The 20,267-nt window shown below is 52.6% G+C and overlaps 2 protein-coding genes across 2 annotated transcripts; one reads left to right on the plus strand and one right to left on the minus strand.

Moving 5' to 3' along the window:
• Positions 1-4,393: 4,393 nt before the first annotated feature.
• On the minus strand, positions 4,394-10,184 carry FBXO2 (F-box protein 2). The gene is made up of 6 exons (XM_007942629.2): positions 10,163-10,184; positions 6,080-6,445; positions 5,544-5,673; positions 5,379-5,474; positions 4,737-4,875; positions 4,394-4,528 (listed from the first exon to the last, which is right to left on the minus strand). Exons 1-6 carry the CDS (start codon positions 10,182-10,184, stop codon positions 4,394-4,396), a joined length of 888 nt encoding a protein of 295 aa, XP_007940820.1.
• Positions 10,185-11,733: 1,549 nt separating this feature from the next.
• Positions 11,734-17,862, plus strand: LOC103198458 (F-box only protein 44). Its single transcript, XM_007942631.2, has 5 exons — positions 11,734-11,998; positions 16,179-16,305; positions 16,453-16,548; positions 16,663-16,798; positions 17,719-17,862. The coding sequence occupies exons 1-5, from the start codon at positions 11,734-11,736 to the stop codon at positions 17,860-17,862; spliced, it is 768 nt and encodes a 255-aa protein (XP_007940822.1).
• Positions 17,863-20,267: the final 2,405 nt, after the last annotated feature.

A 20,267-nucleotide genomic window follows, 5' to 3' on the forward strand; every position in this document is an offset into this window, starting at 1 on the left:
ACCCATAATTTGTTATGATCCACACAATTGAATGCTTTTGCATAGTCAATAAAACACAAGTAAATATCTTTCTGGTATTCTCTGCTTTCAATCAAGATCCATCTGACATCAGCCATGATATCCTTCATTCCACGTCCCTTCTGAATCCAGCTTGCATTGCTGGAAGTTCCCTGTCAATATATCTTCAGCAACATTTTACTTGGCCAAACTTTTACAGTAAGTGCTCGGAAAACTCTCAGGGTTGCCTGCCTACATCTCTAACCTCGTCAAACCACTTCTCTCTTTGCTCACTGAGCTCCAGCCATGCTGGCCGCCTTTCCATTCTCGCCTCAAGGCTTTTACACTTTCTGATCCCTCTGCCTGCAATGCTCTTTCCTCGGATATCTGGAGGGCTGGGTTCTCTTCATCATTCATCAAACGTCACTTCCTCAGAGAGGTCCTTCCCAGTCACCTTACCCGAAGTAACACTTACCCTCAGCTCCATTTTGTTTACTATATTGTTATTGTTGTTATGTACTGTCGAGTCGGACCCGACTCATAGCGACCCCTCCTTGGGTTTCTGAGGCAGTATCACTACAGAAGTAGATTTGCCCCATCTTCCTTCCGAGGAGTGGCAGGTGGGTTTGAACCGCTAGCCTTCTGGTTAGCAGTCATGTGCCTTAGGCACTATGCTACCAGAGCTCCTGTTTACTATATTACAGAGGTCAAATGCTGCAGTGGCTGTGTACAAGCCCACTCCCACCACGTGTGTGGCCCCACCCAAAGTGCTTAACTTCTCTGTGCTTCAGTTTCCTCATCTGTAAAAATAGGAACGATAATAGTTCCCACTTTCTAAGGTTCTTATGAGAATTCAGTATATATAAAGCTTATAATAGTGCCTGAAATGTATATTAAAGGCTACATCATGTTGGTAATTATCTTGTTCATTATTAGGTTGTGTTTCTGTTTCTCTATCTAGAATGTAAATTCCAGGAGGGCACATAATATGTGCTCAACAAGTATCTGATTGACTGGAAAGGATCTCAGGGGAAATGTAGGCCTCCCCAGCTGATGCATGCGTGCCTCTGACAGAGACAGCCAATTGGTCAGCCATCTCACTCTTCTGAGAGGATCTAGGGTTCCCCCTGCTGGACAACACATCAACTCCAAAACCAAACTCATTGCTATGGAGTCAGTGTATTCCAACTCACAGCAACCCCTATAGGGTTTCCAAGGCTGTAAATCTTTATGGAAGCAGACTCATCATCTTTCTCCCATAGAGCAGCTGGTGGGCTTGAACCATTAACTTTTTTTGGTTAGCAGCCAAATACTTTAACCACTACACTGCCACAGCTCCTTAGGTTTTGCTTTAAAGGAAGCTGATATTTTGCCTTCCTATAATGTTCAGGGGAGCTCTGGTAGCGTAGTGCCTAAGGCACTTGACTGCTAACCAGAAGGTTGGTAGTTCAAATTCACCAGCCACTCCTCAGAAGGAAGGTTGGGCAATCTATTTCCATAGTGATACTGCCTTAGCAACCCAAGAAGGGGTCACTATGAATCGGGTCCGACTCGATGGCACATAACAACAACAACATAATGTTCAGAGCCTTTGGGTGATGCAAACAGTGCTCAGCTGCTAACAGAAAGGTTGATGGTTCAAGTCCATACAGAGAAGCCTTGGAAGAAAGGCCTGGCAATCTATTTCCAAAAAATCAGCCATTGAAAATCCTATGGAGCACAGTTCTACTCTGACACACAAGGGATCCCCATGAGTCAGGGTCAACCTGACAGCAACAGGTTCACTCAAGGGCCCCTGCTCTGCCCTCTAGGATCTGGAGCAATGAAGCCGAGAGGCTAAGAGCAGGTGCCAGGTGCAGCTGGGTGAGAACTCATGCTTCAATTACTGTTTGTCAGTTGTCAGTAAAGTCTTTTGTCCTCAGTATTCTCATGCACAGAAGAAGGATAATAATCCCTTTCCCCACCCCTTGATGGGTTATGACCGCGGCAGGCCGAGATGGATCTAGGGTATGGCAGGTATGCCCTGTGCCCCGGGCACCATTTGGAGGGAGGGCGCCAATGGGCAGTTTCTATTCGCCTTGGCAGCTTCCATTGCTTGCTGTGAGAGATCATTGAGCAAGTTCAAACCAATCGCCATAGGTGCTATTTCCTATAGATATGCTCTCTGATGGCAGGACATGCCCAGTGCACCGTGAGCCTTCAAGCCTCCGGAAGCTTCAGCCCCTTGCCAACTGCAGTCTTTCCAAGCTAAATACTGTGGGTGTCTCCAACGGGCCTGCTTACCGAGCCCATCAGGTCTCCTCTGAGTCTGTGCCCTGGGGAGAAGTCACAGCAGCCTCAGGCAGAGAACCTGTCCTCTGGCTTCTGGTTCCTTCCTCTGAGACCAAGCCATTGGCTGGAGGTGGCCTCACTGGACTTGCACCCGATGCCCCCATCCTGGCCCCAAAAGTCAGCATTTCTGTGGACCGTCTCCTGCCTCACTCCAGACTTGCTCCTGGCCCTCGCAGTACCCTTGGCCTTGGTTCTGGCCACAACACCGCAGCTACTGGTTCTGCATTTCTAGCCCCTAGCCCACACCTAACTTCAGCTCCCAGGCCCCTTGGTGAGCACCTCAAACTCAGGGCGCTTATGACCTTCCATGTCTTCCACATCCAGTCCTTGAAGGCACCCAGAGCCAGACTCCTGACCCTCACTTCCATTGCCATCACCTGTCTGCATCCAGCCTCCTCTTGTGGCCCGGTGCAGGCTCCGGTGCTTCTCCACACTCCCATCTGGCTCCCCACATGCCCACCCCGGCTCCTTGTCCCGGAGCACACAGCCTTGCCTTTATACAGCTCCTGGGAAGGAGAGGTGGAGGGTGGAGACTGGGTCTCTTCTTTCTTGACTCCTCATCAGACTGAGTTCCCAGAGCAAGGCAACGCTTCCCCTGACTGGCAACTAATGTGAGTGTGAGCTGTGCCTCCCCCATGAGACCAGGAAATCCCTAAAGAAGGATCCAGGAGACCAAGTGTTCTTGGAGGTCAGGGCTTTATCTCACCCTTGGACTCAAAATGCCTCAGGGCAGGGGCTGGGCCTCCACCATCAGACTGGGGGATCCATCCTCATGTGGCCAGACCCTGACTCTTCCCAGGGTGGGAGTATTACTCCTATAACTTCAGGGCCCAGTTGAAAGTTATGGCTCTAGGAACTGGAGTGAATGAATGAATGGACAAAGCAATAATTGCAGGCAGGCCCAGCACCCTGAACTGTGCAATCCCACCTGACCGGCATCAGGCCCCAGACTCAAAGGCATGTTAGAGCGGCATGGTGATTTCAGGGGTCACCATCTGGGGAGAGGAGGGCAGATGTTTCCAGATCTTCAACCACCCCCAGGGCCAGCAGCTGGGAGTCCAGGAAACAGGCTGGGTCTGAGGGCTGCTGGGAGGCAGAGAACCTGGCACAACACGCTCACATTCCCTCCTCTTCCCCAGGGGTTAGCAATAGGAGAAGGACACCTTAAAGGGCACCAGTTGGGCAGAGCTTGGAAACTGGCCAATGAGAGACTAGATGCTAATGGCTTCTGTCCAAGCCAATCCTAGACCAGAGAGGAGGCCAAGAGTGGGCCTGAACCAAGAGGGACCCTTGCTGACCCCTTCTGTGCCCACTTTTGATCCCACTTGCCTTCACCCAAACCCAGTAGAATCCATATCTTAGACCAGGCACACGCACCATCACCACCATCCTGCAGGGGGAGGGGAAAGGGGGGGAAAGGGCAGCCAGGCCTGGAATAAGATCTGGGCAGAGAGGCCTGGAGGGCACCCCCACCCCCACCCTCAGGCAGCTTGGGTGTCGTCAGGCGCCAGGCCCTGCTTGCCCCTCCTTGGCCCTCACAATCCCGGCCTTTGTCCAGCCCTGCGGTCCTGGCTCGGCTGGCTCCGAACAGGCCCAAGGGCCCTGGAAACCGGAGCAGCTGGAGCCCCACCAAGTATTTTTCCAGCTTGGGCCAGGGGCCCTCAGGAGACAAGGAAGGGAGCAAAGGATGCCCAGTGTGTTTGTGGGGGTGGGGCCGTTCATTCATCCGTGTATTCATTCATTCCTTCCTTCGACAGACAGTTATTTATTGAGCACCCACTTAGAGGCAGGCACTGTGCTAGGCGCAGGGGTTACAGCAGTAAGAACCAACCCAGGCCCACGCCCTTCTCTGAGAGCTTACATTCTAGCAGTGGGCTGCCAGTCAGATGCAAATACATGTCGATTTATGCCAACAGAACACCTTCTCTCCCCGCATAGGAGGGCTAAGCTTGGGGCAAGGGGCAGAAGACAAATTGGGCTGGGAAAGTGAGGAAGCTACCAGCTAAATTAAGGCCCATCTACCCCTCGGCCTCTGCCCTCCCCGGCAGCTGAGGGGAGGGGTCACTCAGGGCTGCACCCACACGCTGCTATTGGTCATCCGCGCCCCGAACCAGCCCTTCCAGTAGACGGAGTCCTGCCCTCCGTGCTCGAAGCGGACGAAGCGGACGCCGGGCCCATAGTCGGTGAAAGTGTGGGAGATCTGGGGAGGTGGGCAGGGAAGTCAAGCTGGGTGTCCCGTGGCCTCCTCCAGCCCCCCCCCCCCCCAATCCCAATGCCCTTCCCGACCACTGATCCGCCAGGGTGTTATCACCAGTACGCCGCACCGCCCCCCCAGCCCCAATACCCTGCTCCCGCCCCGCCCCCTAGAATCTAGTCCCTGTCCCACCATCACAGCCTCTCCAACTCACCTCTGTCCAGCCCCCTCCGTCAGCGTCCTGGGGCACTGCTACCTGCCCGGTGCTGAACTCAGCCAGCACGTCCTCGTGCTCTGACAGCAACTTCACCGTAAGCTCATACACACAGCCGGCGTCACTTCGGCCCGAATACCTGTCCCGAGGGAAGGAGGGTGCACGGGGCGGAGGGGCTGCGGCCTCGGCCCAGCTGGGTGCAGACCATAAACTGGGCCTTCTACAAACGTTCTCATGTATGCCCAACAACCCCAGCACGCTAGGGGTTCACTGGTGAACCCATTTCAGAGATAAGAAAACAGTGACCTGACAGGAGATTCTCCCAAGATCCAAATACCAGCATTAAAACCCAGGCCCACCAGACCCAATCTTGGGGCCAAAGCCAGCTCACACTTTTTTTAACTGCAAACTGATTTTAATTTTTTAAAAATATGCATGCATATTTTTATGAAGTTGCCAACATTTACATCTCATAACGGAAGGTAGATTTCTACTTGCTCCTGAAAACTCCGACGCTCTCAACCCTCAATGGCCCACGTGTGTGTGACCCCTAGAGTGGGGGCAGCTGCACCCAGGGCAGGGCACGGGCTCCAGTTTGCGCCCACCCCTCCTCTGAACAGCCCTGGCCCGGCTACCACTCACCAGTCCTTCACCACAATGGCTGGCTGAGTCGTGTCCAGCAGCTCCTCCCAGTAGCCCTCCGCCAGCAGGTCAATGACCTGCGCTTTGCGACACCACCTGGGAGAACTGGGGTCAAGAAGGAGTGGACAGCCCCCGCCCCAGCCCCTGAACGCCCTTTCTCCTTACTCGAAGGAGGAGACGAAGAACTTCTTGACGCTCTCATCGTGGGTGAATTCTACTCCGCAGTCTCCAGGCAGCTCCTCCACCCTCCAGCCGTCCCCACCGTGTTCTATATCACACCAGCCCTCCAAGACCTCTGTGGGGAAACAACAGCCCCTCCCTGGTCACGAATCCCCGTGGAGGGTGTGGGGCTGGAGAGACCAGGTACTTGAACGGTGTCCAAGGTGGACAGATGATGAGGGAGGAGTGTGAATGGTGACCATTCTCCCTCTTGGGTGGGTCCTCCTGGGGATCTGTCCCGCCTCCACTCAGTGAAGGCAGAAGGATCTGGGAAAGAGACCCCCCAGGGCGCTGGGGTGGCGGCAGGTAACCAGCGAGTATTTAACAGGCAGTATTTATAGGGGCTGCTCTGTTGGGCACTGTGCCCAGAGCCTTATCTCATTTAACCAAGCAAACAGGCTGGTATTGAGATAGCCCACTTTTACAGATGGGGAAATGCGCGCCCTATGCAAAGCGGGTGGCGGGGCGGCCCTCACCCTCACCTTCCCCACACGGGTTGCGCAGTAAGTTGCGCTGCCGCTTGCTCAAGAAGTAGAACTGCTGCCAATGGTCACGCTCATCCTCGGCGCCGTCCTCGCCCACCAGCCCCTCCTGCTGGCACTTGAGCAACCACAGGGGGGCGCCGTCCACCAGCTCCTTCCAGCGCAGGCACACCAGGCGGCAGGCCTGCACGAGCTCCGCAGCCGGCAGCTCGGCCAGCACACGCAGCAGCAGCGGCTCCGGCAGCTCCTCGAGGTACGCCGCCGCCTCCTCTTCCTCTGGCTGGTCCTCCTCCGCGCTCGCCTCTTCCGCGCAAGCCTCTTGCGGCTGCTCCTCCGGACTGGCCTCCTCAGGCGGGCCCACGCTCTCTGTGGGCGCGGACGGGTGAGGAGTCTGTGACTCCTCACAGACTGTCCCTCTCCACACAGCCAGTGGGTATCTACATCCCCCATGTTCGGACAGCTCACAGATTGGTACCCAGTAGAGGAGCCCCAAGGATCAGCCCCTGAATTCTAAAGCCTCAGAGGCCTGTTTCCCTGCTGGACCAATAAATCCCATACCTGAGTAGATAACAGCAATGATAATAGGGTTATTAATGGCATCCATCTATAGCACTGACCTAAGGACTGTTTCAAGGAGCTCTGGTAGCATAGTGCCTAAGGCACTTGACTGCTAACCAGAAAGTTGGTGGTTCAAACCCACTAGCCACTCCTCGGAAGGAAGATGGGGCAATCTACTTCCGTAGTGATACTGCCTGGGAAACCCAAGGAGGGGTCACTATGAGTCGGTCCGACTCGACGGCACAGAACAAGGACTGTTTCAGAGTCCCTGTGTGGTGTAAATGGTTAATGTGCTTTGCTGTTAACCAAAAAGTTGGAGGTTCAAGGCTACCCAGAGGGCACTTCAGAAGAAAAGCCTGGTGATCTGCTCCCCAAAAATCAGCTACTGAAAACCCTGTGGAGCACAGTTCTACTCTGACACACATGGGGTCATCAGAGGTTGGAATCAACCAGACAGCAACTGGCTAAGGAACATTTCACACAACAACTATTTCAGTCCTCCCAACCACCCTGTGAGAGCCCACCTCTGTCACCTCCTCAGGGAAGCCTTCCTGGGCTTCCCCCCTTACAGCCCATACCCATCCTAGGGTGAAATGGTTTGATAAACACCTCTCTCCTGACTAGACTGGGCCCCATGAGGGCAGGACCCAGGTTTGGGAAACTCCCTGTATCACCCTCAGCACCAGGCATCTGGCACCCTGCCTGGCATTCTGCCAACAGCTATGTTTATTGGGCATTAAGCAAGGGTCAGACACTGCTTAAGCATTTCAATTCTTTTACTCTTTAATAAAATCTGTGAGGACTTAAAATCTCTGAGGTTGCTGCTATTTCTGCTCTGCTTTCTCTATGTCACTGATGAGGAAACTGAGGCAGAGAGAGGTTAAACGGCCTAGGATAGCACGGCTAGGAAGTGGTTGGGGTCTGAATTTGAACCCAGACAGTCTGGTTCCAGAGCCACCTTTAGCCACTACCACAAGAGCCTCGGGAAAGTAATCCATGGAACTAGTAGGCACGGTTATGATTTGGATTTTTGCAAATGAAAACATGCAGGTTTAACAGTATGAAGTGACTTGCTGAAGGTCACACTGCTAGTATTAGGTCAGGGAATGTGGATGTGAGATTAGGGGAGGAAAGGTTGGGGTGGCACAATGCAGCAGTGGTCCCCAGACAGCCACTTCAGAGTGATGTGGAGATGGGTCAGGGGAGACCACACATATCTAACAGGGAGATGTAACAGGTGCTTGGGAAGGAATGGTTCTACACTCCTTTCCTATCTCTGGTCCTCAGGTTCCCAGCTGTAAAATGAGGGTAATCTTTGTGACAGGCCATGTGGACCATGTGGCTGATTCTCAAAGCTCCTAAAGAGGGAGCAAGGACATTCTAAGTTGTATGGAAGTGGGCAGATGTGAGGTGCTGCGGGCAGGGCTGTGTCCTGGATCCTAGCTGGCCCCAATTGGGCCATCACAGCTTTAGATAAGCCGATACTGCAGGCCCAGTGTCTCTGGGAGAGGGGAGGAGGGAACAATGAGGAGGAGATGGAACCACTCTGGGTGCTGGGGGAGGTCACCACTCACAGACCTAGGATAAGGAGTTCCTGAAGACTGGGCCCGGGAATGCTGAGGCCCTGGAGTGTTGGGCAGATGTGGAAGTAGGCTAGGCACTCTGGGAGGGGGCAGGTGGTAGGGCCTTGGCCCAAGTCCGGGTGATGCCAGGACCCTGAGCTGCCAGTCCTTAACCTCACATGCAACATTTTCTGCCCCTCCCATACAGTCCACCTCTTGAGACCTGGGTCTGCGTTCACTTCCTCCTTGGAGCTCTGGTGGCATAGTGCCTAAGGCATTTGACTGGTAACTAGAAGGCTGGCAGTTCAAACCCACCAGCCACTCCTCAGAAGGAAGATTGGGCAATCTACTTCCATTGAGATACTTCCTTGAAAACCCAAGGAGGGGTCACTATGAGTCTAATCTGATTCCACAGCAGTGAGGCTGGTTTTTTTTTAGCCCAGCCAGCACACAGTGAGTCCTCAGCAAACCTGGGCTTCAAACAAGTTTCCTTCTGGTTCCACTCCCTACTGAGAATTTGCCTCTCCACTCCAGATATACTGAATCAGAGTCTACATTTTAAAGATCCCAGTGGATTCTGATTTAGTATATCTGGGATGGAAAGGCAAATTCTCAGCAGGGGGTCAAAGGAGAATGAACGCCATCCAAGGCCTGCAGCAAACACTGAGTGAATCTTATTACTGAACACAGCTCTTTCCCTTCATTGTTATTGTTACGTGCTGCCTGCGGAGTCAGACCTGACTCATAGCGACCCCTCCTTGGGTTCTTTTTTTTCTTTTTTGCCACATCTTTATGATGGGGGTAGGTGTTGTTCCCTTTTGGCAAAGAGGAAACTGAGGCCCAGACAGGCTTAACAGAACAATGGGGAGTCAGAGAGGACAATGCCAGCTCCTGAAGCCACCTTGCCTGCCCATGCACTGCCCAACACCACTCTCTGGGGAGCTGGGCCCAGTGTCCTCACCTCCCTACCCTGCACTGGCCCCGGTGGACACCTGATGCTCCCCAAAAGGTGTACCTCACCTAGCCCCTCTCCTGGCCTAGGGCCTGGCACTCAAGGTCCCAGATCCGATTACCCCCCCCCCCCCCCGCATTTGCACACAACTCCCCACATTGTTGCTGTCGGAAAGTTATCTGGCCCCTGGATGCTGCCTCCCAAGGCTGAGTCACTCACCTGGATTGGACCCCAGAGTCCAGAGGATAGCTGGGCCCTGGGAAAAAGCAGGAGCCAATTCTGGGGCCCCACAAAAGGTGTGGCAACGGGACCACGGACTGGGAGCCTGGGATGCTGAATTTTCAGGGCTGGGAGGGAGGGGGAACTGCCAGGATCCCAGTGCCTTCCCTAAGGAGTGCCCACCCTCAGCTGAGCCTGGGGAGAAAGGGGTGCTGGTGCTCCCACCCTGACTCAGCCGGCAACCCCGGTGAGCACAGTTGAAGTTAGGGGGCTGAGGGGATCTTTAGTGCAAGAAAAGATGACTGGGCAGACTCAGAGGGCCCTGAGCACAGGCCGAGCTGGCCCCCCACCTCTCACCCCTGTCCCAGCCTGTTGGGCTACGGCAGCCCCTCCTCAACAAGGGAGCCCAGGAGGAAGGCTGGGAATGGGGGCTGGCGTGTAGGCCAGTAACCATGAGAAACCCACGGGGATTCAGGCAGCTCATAGACCACAGCTGGCAAAAGGAAGAAGTTGGTCGTCCCAGCCCCCAACCCCCCGGAAACTGGGGGATGGGGAAGTGGGAACATGGAATGACTCCAGTGCTATTTTCTCAAGACAGATCAATATCCCAGAGTGAGAACCATGTTTTGGGGGGTTGTCTCAAATGCTTGCTTGGGTGAAAGTCTGCCATGCTGGGTCTCAGGGTGGGGGGCTCCCTCACTCTCGGATGACCCCCCTTTTTGCGGCACTCTCCTGCCTGCCCGAGTCTCCCTTCCCGGGCTGGAGCAAGTGGGTCCGGGCAGCGGCGGCTACCTGGGTCACCGTCTCCGTCCATCGCTGCGGAGGGCGGTCGCAAGAGGAGGAGCCGGAGCGCTGCGGGGCTGCCGAGTCCCCGGCAGCAGGAGCGGCGGCGGCGGAGGCGAGTCCAGGCGCTGCCCGCGTCTAGGTCGGGCTCAGCCGTTCGTGCCTCTTAAAGGCCGCCGCCTCGCCCCGCCCTGCCTTTGGCCCCGCGCCCGGACGCCCCGCAGTCGGAGCCGTGGGCCGGAGGCTCAAGGCTGCGGACCTAGGAGGCCGGGAAAGGTCAGGGGTCGATTTTTTTGTATTTGAGGAGATGCCGACTGGGGGCGTCTTCCAGTGCTATCCTGAGGTGGCTGAGGGGTAGAGGCCGCGGTGGGGGGGCAAAGAGAGTCTGGGTCACCCAGAGAGTGCGGGACCAGCCTCCTCTGCGGAGGAAGGGACGGCAGGCGGCTCCTCCCGCCCCCCAGGTAATTTTCCTACATTGCGATTGGGGGTGAGCATCCCCGGCCCTGCGTTCTCCTGCAAGGCGAGGAGGGGCGGGGCCTGGGCCGGGAGGCGGGGCCGGGGCCTGCACAAGGGGCGGGGCTGCATCGCCGGCGACCGAGACCCGAGGCCCGTGCAGCGAGGCACTGAGCCGGATGGCTTAGCTGCAGCCAGGAGAAGGTGACCAGTAGAAGGGGTGTGGGGGCGGCCCGATTGGGCCGCGGGTAGTTTCGTCGGTTCCCAGCGGTTCCTCAATGCACAGAGGGAGGCTGGGCGCGGGCAAGGCCCAGGCCACCGCGCTTCTCCAAGCTGGGATCTCCCTAGCGAGGCTCAGAGGCCAGAGGCCCGACCTTGGTGGGCATTTTAAAGGCATAGTATGGCGATGGCGGGGTAGGAGGAGGCGAGGGTGCCCTGGGAGACTTGGGGCTGAGGCCAGCCACGGGCGTGGGGCTGGGGGATAGCATCGCAAAGGCCCTCCCCCATCGCCCACCCACTCTCCAATCTTTTTTGGCAGATTATCTCCCCTCTGAGTTTGAGAAAGTCTTTTGGCCCCTTTGGTTCTCCATTGGAGACAATGATAATTACCTCCCACACCCACCTCTTCATCTCACCAGTCTTGAAGATGGGAGAGATTGGAGAAGGTACTGGGCAGGCCGGAGTGTTCTGTGGAGCTGCAGTTTGTTAGTCTCAGCTTACAGTGGCCTAATGGAAAAAGGCTGGCTCTAGAGTCAGCAGACTCGGGCTCCTTTCCTTGCCCCCTTTGCCTGTGTGACTGGGCGGGTCCTTAGCCTCCTAGAGGCCGTTTTGAGGTGCAGTGAGAAAATCAGAGCTCGCTTTTGGTTGCGCACCTGCTGTGTGACCCTGGTTTGTTGAACTCTCCAGCTGAACCCAAGAGGTGAGTACTGTTCATGGCCTATTTTACCAAGGAGTAAACTGAGGCTTGGAGAGGCACAGTGTGATTTTCATGAGATAGCAAACAACAGAACTGGGATGGGAACCACCATTCCCACGGAATGCTGCAAATACCATTTCCTGGAGGAAGGGCCTGGTCTTTAAGCGGCGCTTTTCGATAACCCCAGGAGGGTGGGTACACGCCACCAGTCATGGCTGTGGGGAACATCAACGAGCTGCCCGAGAACATCCTGCTGGAGCTGTTTACCCACGTGCCCGCCCGCCAGCTGCTGCGGCGCTGTCGCCCCGTCTGCAGCCTCTGGCGCGACCTAATCGACCTGGTAACCGTCTGGAAGCGCAAGTGTTTGCGTGAGGGTTTCATCACAGAAGACTGGAACCAGCCGGTGGCCGACTGGAAGACCTTCTACTTCCTTCGCAGCCTCCACAGGAACCTCCTGCACAATCCCTGTGCTGAAGGTGGGGTACAGAGTGGGTCTGGGCCCCCCCAGTCATTATGCCTTGCCTCATTTGACTTCCCAACAACCATGTTCTTGACTGGCAGTTGGCAAACTATGGCACATGACCCAAATTGGCCCAGGAGCTAAAAACAGTTTTTACATTTATTAAGGGTTGAAAATTAAATTTTAAAAAGATTATGTAATGGAGACAGTATGGGATCCGTAAAGCCTAAATGTTTACTCTCTGGCCCTTTACAGGAAAAAAAAAAAAAAAAATTGCAAGTCCATATTTTTGAGCCCAGTTTACAGAGGAGAAAACCAAGGTTCAGAGAGGGAAGGCAACCTGCCTAAAGTCACTCAACCCAGATTTGTCTGGCCCAGGAAGAGCATTCCCAGTCGTGGAAAGGGCCAGGTCTGTTTTCATGTCATCAGATATCTCAGGACTCCCAGCGGAAATTACTTATGATGCCTGACACACTGTTAGGTGCTGTCGAGTTGGTTTCAACTCATAGTGACCCTGTGAACAACAGAATGAAACACTGCCCAGTCCTGGGCCATCCTCACAGTCACTGCTATACTTGAGCCTGTAATTGCAGCCACTCTGTCAAACCATCTGACTGAGAGCCTTCCCCTTTTTCACTAGCCCTCCACTTTACCAAGCATGATATGAGCAAAGTACAAGACGAAGTCTGGTCATTTTCGCTTCTAAGGAGCATTCCGGCTCTTCCTCCAAGACAGATTTGTTCATTCTTCTGGCGGTCCATGGTTTATTCAGTGTTCTTTGCCAATACCACAATTCAAGTGCATCAATACTTCTGCCATCTTCCTTACTCATTGTTCAGCTTTGACATATATATGAGACTAATGAAAAGACAATGGTTAGGTGCACCTTAGTCTTCAAAGTGATGTCTTTGCTCTTAACATCTTAAAGAGGTCTTTTGCAGCAGATTTACCCAATGAAATACTCTTGTCATTTCTTGACTGCTGCTTCCATGGGCATTGATTGAGGATCCACATCAAATGCAGTCCTTGACAATTTCAGTCTTTTTTCTGCTTATGACATTGCTTATTGGCCCAGTTGTGAGGATTTTTGGTTTTTTTTAATGTTTAGGTGTAATCCATACAGTAATGTTTGTTCTTCATCAGTAAGCACTTTAAATCGTCTTCACCGTCAGCAAGGAAGGTTGTGTCATCTGTGTATTGCAGGTTGTTAATGAGTCTTCCTCCAATCCTAATGCCGTGTTCTTCTTCATATAGTTCAGCTTCTCAAATTATTTGCTCAGCATACAGATTAAATAAGTATGGTGAAAAGTTACAACCCTAACACATATCTTTCCTGAGTTTAAACCACGCAGTATCCCTTTATTCTGTTTGAATGACTGCTTCTTGGTCTATATACAGGTTCCTGGTAAGTGTTCTGGAATTCCCGTTCCTCACAATGTTATCCATAATGTGTTATGATCCACACAAATGCCTTTGCATAGTCAATAAAACACAAGTAAACATTTTTCTGCTTTCAGCCAAGACCCATCTGACATCAGCAGTGATAGCCCTCATTTCACATCCTCTTCTGAATCTGGCTTGAATTTCTGGCAGTTCCCTGTTGTACTGTTGCAATCGTTTTGTAATTATTTTCAGCAAAATTTTACTTGTATGTGATATTAATGATATTGTTTGATAATTTCCTCATTTTGTTGCATCACCTTTCTTTGGAATGGGCACAAATATGGCTCTTTTCCATTTGGTTGGCCAAGTAGCTTTCTTCCAAATTTATTGGCATAGACGAGTGAGCACTTTCAACTTTGACCTGTTTGTTGAAACATCTCAGTAGATGGCGTCAGTTCCTGGAGCCTTGTTTTTTGTCAGTTCCTTCAGTGCAACTTGGACTCCTTCATTCAGTACCATCGGTTCTTGATCACATGCAAACTCCTGAAATAGTTGAAAGTCGGCCAATTCTTTTGTACAGTGACTCTGTATTACTTCCATCTTCTTTTGATGCTTCCTGCATCATTCAATATTTTGTCCATAGACTCCTTCAGTATTGCAACTCGAGGCTTAAATTTTTTTTCTTCATTATTTCAGCTTGAAAAATCCCAAGTGTGTTTTTCCCTTTTGGTTTTCTAACTCCTAGTCTTTGCATATTTTATTTTATTACTTTTTCTTCTTTAGCCACCTTTTGAAATCTTCTGTTCAGCTCTTCATTGTTTCTTCCATTTGCTTTAACTACTCTCTTTTCAAGTTTCAGAGTCTCTTCAGACATCCATTTTGGTCTTTTCTATTTTTTTAATGACCTTTTGCTTTCTTCATGTGTGATGTCCTTGATGTCATCCTACAACTCGCCTGGTCTTCAGTCATTGTTGTTCAGTGTGTCAAATCTGTTCATCAAATGGTCTCTAAATTCCAATGGGATATACTCAAGGTTGTATTTTGGCTCTCATAAATTTCTTTTAATTTTCTTTAGCTTCAATTTAAACTTGAATATAAGCAACTGATGGTCTGTTCCACAGTCAGCCTCTGGCCTTGTTCTGACTGATGATATTGAGCTTCTCCATCACCTCGTTCCACTGATGGAGTCAGTTTGATTCCTGTATGTTCCATCTGACATGATCCAGGTGTATAGTCACCATTTATGTTCTTGAAAGAGATTATTTGTTTTTTGCTTCCTTTGTATCTTTTGTGTGCGTGTGTGTGATTTGGGTGAAAATTTAGAGAGTAAATACACTTTCCATGCAGCAGTTCACATACATTTTGTCTCATGACATTGACATAATTTAGCACAATGCAGTATCTCCCCTCCCACTTCCTCCCAATAGTTACCTCTTCCCTGTGTTCATTCCTCCATGCACTCCTACCCTGAGCTGTCTCCCTGTGCCTTAGCAGCCCTTCTTTCTCCCATGATTATTCTCTCCAAGGAGTGTATCTACCCCAGGTAAATGTTCAACTCCTATGCCTGTCTATTGTTTGGCTGGAAGCCACAGGTGTGGGTTCAATTCCAGACCTGAAGGGCAGCTAGGGGCCATTATCTCAGTGGTTCCACCAGGCTTGATTGGGCCAGCAAACCTGGTCCCCACTTTTTTTTTTTTTTTGAAAGAGATATTTTCAATGAGCAAGTCGTTGGTTTTGCAAAATTCTGTCTTGTGATGTCAGCATCATTTCTATCACCAAGGCCATATTTTCCAACCACCAATGCTGCTGCTTTGTCTCCATCTTTCCCATTCCAATCACCACTAATTACCAGTGAATCTTGTTTGCGTGTGTGGTCATTTTCAGACTGCAGAAGTTGGTAAAAAATCTTCAGTTTCTTCATCTTTGGCTTTAATGGTTGTTGGGTAAATTTAAATAGTACTTGTAGTACCTGGCCTTCCTTATAGGCTTGTGGATATTATCACTGACAGCATTTTACTTCAGCCTAAATCTCAAAATGTTCTTTTTGATGATGAATGCCACACGATTCCTCTTCAATTTTGTCATTCCCAGCATAGTAGACCATGTGCTTGTCCAATTCAGGATGGCCAATACCAGTCCATTTCAGCTCATTAATGCCTAGCATATCTATATGCGTTCCATTTCATTTTTTGACAACTTCCAATTTTCCCAAATTCTTATGTCATACATTCCATGTTATGATTATTAATGGACATCTGCAGCTATTTCTTCTCATTTTGAGTTGTGCCACCTCAACAAATGAAGGTTCCCAAAGATTTAGTCTGTCCACATCAGTAACATCAACTCTACTCTGAGGAGGTAGCTCTTCCCCAGTTGTATTTTGAGTGCCTTCCAACCTGAGGGGCTCATCTTCTGGCACTATATCAGATAAAGTTTTACTGCTATTCATAAGGTTTCAGTGGCCAGTTTTTTAAGAAGTGGATCTGGCTATGTCCTTCTTCCTAATCTTAGTCTAGAAGCTCTGCTGAAACCTGCCCACCATAGGTGACCCTGCTGGTATTTGAAGTATCAGTGGCATAGCTTCTAGCATCACAGCAACATGCATGCCACCACAGCATGACAAACTTGACAGGTGGGCCTGGCATACAGGAAGCACTAATAGGAGGTGAGCACTGATGATCTGCAGTGTCCCATAGCACATGGCTCAAGTGCAGCTGGGGAGATCCACGGAGACGAACAGAGGTAAGGGGGGCACTTGAGAGAAGTGACCACCAAGGGGCTCCCTTTCTATGTGAACTCTGCTTTCCCACCAGAGGGGTTTGAGTTCTGGAGCCTGGATGTGAATGGTGGTGATGAGTGGAAGGTAGAAGATCTCTCTGGAGACCAGAGGAAGGAATTCCCCAATGGCCAGGTCAAGAAATACTTCGTGACTTCTTATTAGTAAGATTCAAGTCTGGGAGTCTCGGGGTGGGGGGCAGCCCAAGTCACCTCCCCCTGGGGTCTCTCCTGTCCCAGAGAGAGGCAGTCATGGCCCCCCATGCCCTAGTGGTAAGCCTCAGCCCCTCCCATCCTTCCACCCCCATCCAGCACTTGCCTCAAGTCCCAGGTGGTAGACCTCAAGGCCGAAGGGTATTGGGAGGAGCTGATGGACACCACACGGCCGGAAATCGAGATCAAGGACTGGTGAGTGTCTGGGACGAGAGTCTTGGGCAGGTGGAGAGCCCTGCCACTTCGGCACCCCACCTTCACCCTGCCCCCCACCACCAAGGTCCTGATGGGCCGTCCCTCTGCCTACAGGTTTGCAGCCAGGCCGGACTGCGGGTCCAAGTACCAGCTGAGCGTTCAGCTCCTATCATCAGCACATGCACCTCTGGGGACCTTCCAGGCAGACCCAGCAATGATCCAGCAGAAGAGTGATGCCAAATGGAGGGAGGTGTGTGAGCAGAGGACAGAGACGTGGACTTCCGCTAAGGCTAAGACTGCAGTTAGGCAGGCCTGGGTTTAAATCCTAGCTCTGCATCTTCTTACTTGGGCTTCAGTTGTTCTGAGCTTCTGTTGCTTCATCTTCAGAGCTCATAGAGCAAGCTCTCCCAGAAGTCAGTGAGATGATACTTGTAAAACTTGGCCCAAAGAAATGTCCAAAAAGGCTGACTACTACTGATGACTAATATTGATTATTAGTATCACCTAGACCAGGGGTCAACATGTTCTTAAAGGACCAGATATAAATATTTTAGGCTTTGCAGGCCATATAATCTCTGTGCCAGTTACTCAGCTCTGCTGTTGCAGCATTAAAGGATACTTAGACAATATGTAAATGAGGTTTGCCAAATTTTATTTACAAAAATTGGCAGGTAGCCCTCTGGCTGAAGTTTGCCAACCCCTGATCTAGACCAGTAGTGATAGGAATGTCCTGTATCTGTGTTGACCAACATGGTAGCCAGTAGCCACCTGTAACTATGGAGTATTTTGTCAGAACCAGTTCTGTAGTGGGACCGAGGAACTGAATTTTCAATGTTAACTCATTTGAGTGGCAACATTGGCCAGTGCCAGCCGTATTGCCATGGCAGGTCTGGACATCCTTTGGCAGTTTACAAGGTTTCCTTCAGCTCCTTTGTTCTGCATGATATCCTGCAGACTGGATGTGGCCAGACTTGGCTCCATTTTACTGATGAGAAAAGTGAAGCCTAGAACCACAGAGCCAGGGCTCAGGCTCCCATTCTGCTGACTCCTAGTCCACTGTTCTTCAGCACTAAAAGCTCCACCCCTTCATCTCTTCCTTGCCCCCTCAGGCAGTGCCACCCTTAGGGTCAGCTCCCCTGACCTTTCTCCCTCCCTCTGCCTGTCCCTCAGGTCTCCCACACATTCTCCAACTACCCACCTGGCGTCCGCTACATCTGGTTTCAGCACGGTGGTGTGGACACTCACTACTGGGCTGGCTGGTATGGCCCGAGGGTCACCAACAGCAGCATCACCATCGGGCCCCCACTGCCCTGATGCCCCGAGCCCCCACCTGCCGAACCCCGACTGGTAAACTGCTTTCAGAGATAGGCTGGGCTTGGGAAGGGGAGGTGGGGGCTAGGCTTCCCCAAGCTCCCTAGTTCACTTGTGCCTCTTAGTTGGCGCAGCCCTTGCCTCCTTTGGGGGTCCAGCTCTCCACCCATGTGAGGTCTCAGCCAAGATGATGGCCGGAAGGCCTATGTGGGCCCTCCTAACAGACAGGGCCCTTGAGGCTAGAGATGCAGGGTCTTCCCCCAGGCTCCTTGGAGAGTGGGTCTCCAAGCATCAGATGCCAACCTACATCTGTGTCTCTACCTTCCTCTCCCAGGACCTTTCTCTGGAGGTCCTCAGAGCAGGGGCAGGCAGGGAATCGGGAAGGCTCATGATTGCCCTGGATAGTGCTGCTGCTGCTGGGAGGTGACCATGTCACTCAGACAGATTTGAGAAATAGAGGGAGCGCCCTGTGGCCCCATCCTCAACTCCATGTTGCTGCTCCAAAGCCATCTTGCTCTGGAGAGCTGACTCTGGCCCAGAGGCTTAGCCTAGTTTGAGATGGACTGCCCCAGGGTAGGGTGGGGTCCAGGCTGGGTTTAGACTACCCTCATGTCAGTGATGCCCCAGAAGCCAGCTGGGTACCGGGAGAGGCTGGGATCTCCAGGAGACCCCAGAATCCTGCTCAGGGTAACCTAGGGCAGGTAGGGGGCAGGATTGAGCTCTGAAAGGAGTGAGCCCTGGTTGAGTGGGTGGCAGTTTGCCAAGGACCACTTGTCCATCTCTATACCCTGGCCAGGCTCCCTGTGTCCTGGAGACTGTTCCAGGCCCGTTCCCCACCCTTGGAACTGCCATTCCCAGGACCTCCCCACCCCACCACGCTCCTGCTGCCCACTCCTGCTGGGAGGACAGCAGTGCCGTTCTGATCTCACCCCTGCTGCATGCAGCCAAATAAAAAGTGTTCTCAGCCCAAACGGTGTCCTGTGGTTTCTGGGAGGAAAGGCACACCTGATAGGAGGCCCTGGTCAAAGTGCAGTTTGTGGCTTCCTCCCACAGCACAGAAAGGGGTTGGCATTTCAGATCACAGAACAGGAGTCATGGGACAGACCCTTTAAGGAGCTGCCCAAACATGAGGAGACCTGACCAAAGTTAGGGGAAAGGGCTGTGTGGATACCCTCCCCCTCTATGGGTCAGTGGTGCATCCAAGTCACTGCTTACTGGTGAGCACTCCCTCTGTGCCAGGAGCTTTACTGACACTGAATAAAGTCCAAATATCTAGAATACTGCCTGGCACGCAGAAATACTTATTAAATGTTAATTATCTCACTTCATAGGTAGGTAGATTAGGGCCTTGCCTGGGGTCAGTGCTGGGACCACACCAGCTGTATAGCCCTTTGGCATGCCTTTCCTTGAAGAAGATGCAGCCCTGGCTGGGGTTACCTACGCGGGCTGGGCTAAATGCCTTTGTACAGTAACATGCACAACCACATGTGACTGTTCAAAGTCTTTGATAAGTATTTGTTGAGTGAAGGCAAGCATTTATGAGCTAATTTAATTCTAGCTACAACCCAAAGAGTTTTACTTCTGAGTTAATTTTTGAGTGAATTTTGACTTCGGAGTTAATTGAGGCTGCCTGGAGTCACATCTCAAGGAGAGAGATGCCAGGTTCAAGGCCCGAATTTCAAGTCTCGCCCCCAGCCCGAGGGAGAAGCCCTGGCGCAGTGGGGAACTGGCCCCACCCCCGCCACTACTTACAGAAAAACCAGGTGAAAGGCAAGGGTGGGGCGTGCGCGGATAGGCGCTGGAGGGCCTAGCCTTAGAGGAAGACCTAAATTAGTCCATGCTGAGACCCTCCGCACCAGGAGAGGAAGACTGCAGATAGGAAGCGTAGGCTGAGGTCTGGGCGTCCGGTCGCGCGTACTCGACTCGGAGACCCCTAGAATCCCCTTGTAGTCTTTCCCCGCGGAGGTCCTGCTTCCCGGCCCTTCGAGGCCGTGGGCGTGGCCAGCCGGCCCGAGGGGTTGGGCCTGTTGTGGGCGTAGCGGGTTGGTTCTCGGGGCGAGCCCGAGCGCGGCTCTAAAGCGGTCAGCTACCCGAGGCCGTGGAGTCCAGGCCTATTCCAGCTCAGGTCCCGCTCGGGCGACCCCTCCACGCCCAGGTCGCGGCCTAGCCAGGAAGCGAGGAACTGCAGACGAGGTAAGGGTCGTGGGTCCCCGGCGGGTTGCGGACGCCCGGGCGGTCGCTGAGCCCGTGGATGCGGTCTCGGGAGGGGTGGGATTCCGGGCGGCGCTGGGCGGAGTTCCGGGCAGCGCGCAGTTGGGCGGGAGGCGCGGGCTAGTAGGTCCTGCCGGGTTACGTGCCTCGCGGGGTTCCGGGTCCCCACTCAGGCCAGGGACTTTGTCTCCGCCGCC

This window comes from Orycteropus afer, unplaced genomic scaffold, assembly GCF_000298275.1.
Source record: "Orycteropus afer afer isolate SDZICR_OR568_19922 unplaced genomic scaffold, OryAfe1.0 scaffold00094, whole genome shotgun sequence".
Taxonomy (NCBI): Eukaryota; Metazoa; Chordata; class Mammalia; order Tubulidentata; family Orycteropodidae; genus Orycteropus; species Orycteropus afer.

Excerpts from the sequence above, each read along its gene's own strand:
- FBXO2 (XM_007942629.2), bottom strand. The coding sequence starts at position 10,184 with ATGGACGGAGACGGTGACCCAG. Across the intron at positions 5,674-6,079 it reads GCGCAACCCGTGTGGGGAAG|AGGTCTTGGAGGGCTGGTGT; the intron begins GTGAGGGTGAGG and ends GTTTCCCCACAG. Across the intron at positions 5,475-5,543 it reads TTCTTCGTCTCCTCCTTCGA|GTGGTGTCGCAAAGCGCAGG; the intron begins GTAAGGAGAAAG and ends CAGTTCTCCCAG.
- LOC103198458 (XM_007942631.2), top strand. The coding sequence starts at position 11,734 with ATGGCTGTGGGGAACATCAACGAGCTGCCCGAGAACATCCTGCTGGAG. Across the intron at positions 11,999-16,178 it reads GCACAATCCCTGTGCTGAAG|AGGGGTTTGAGTTCTGGAGC; the intron begins GTGGGGTACAGA and ends CTTTCCCACCAG. Across the intron at positions 16,306-16,452 it reads TACTTCGTGACTTCTTATTA|CACTTGCCTCAAGTCCCAGG; the intron begins GTAAGATTCAAG and ends ACCCCCATCCAG.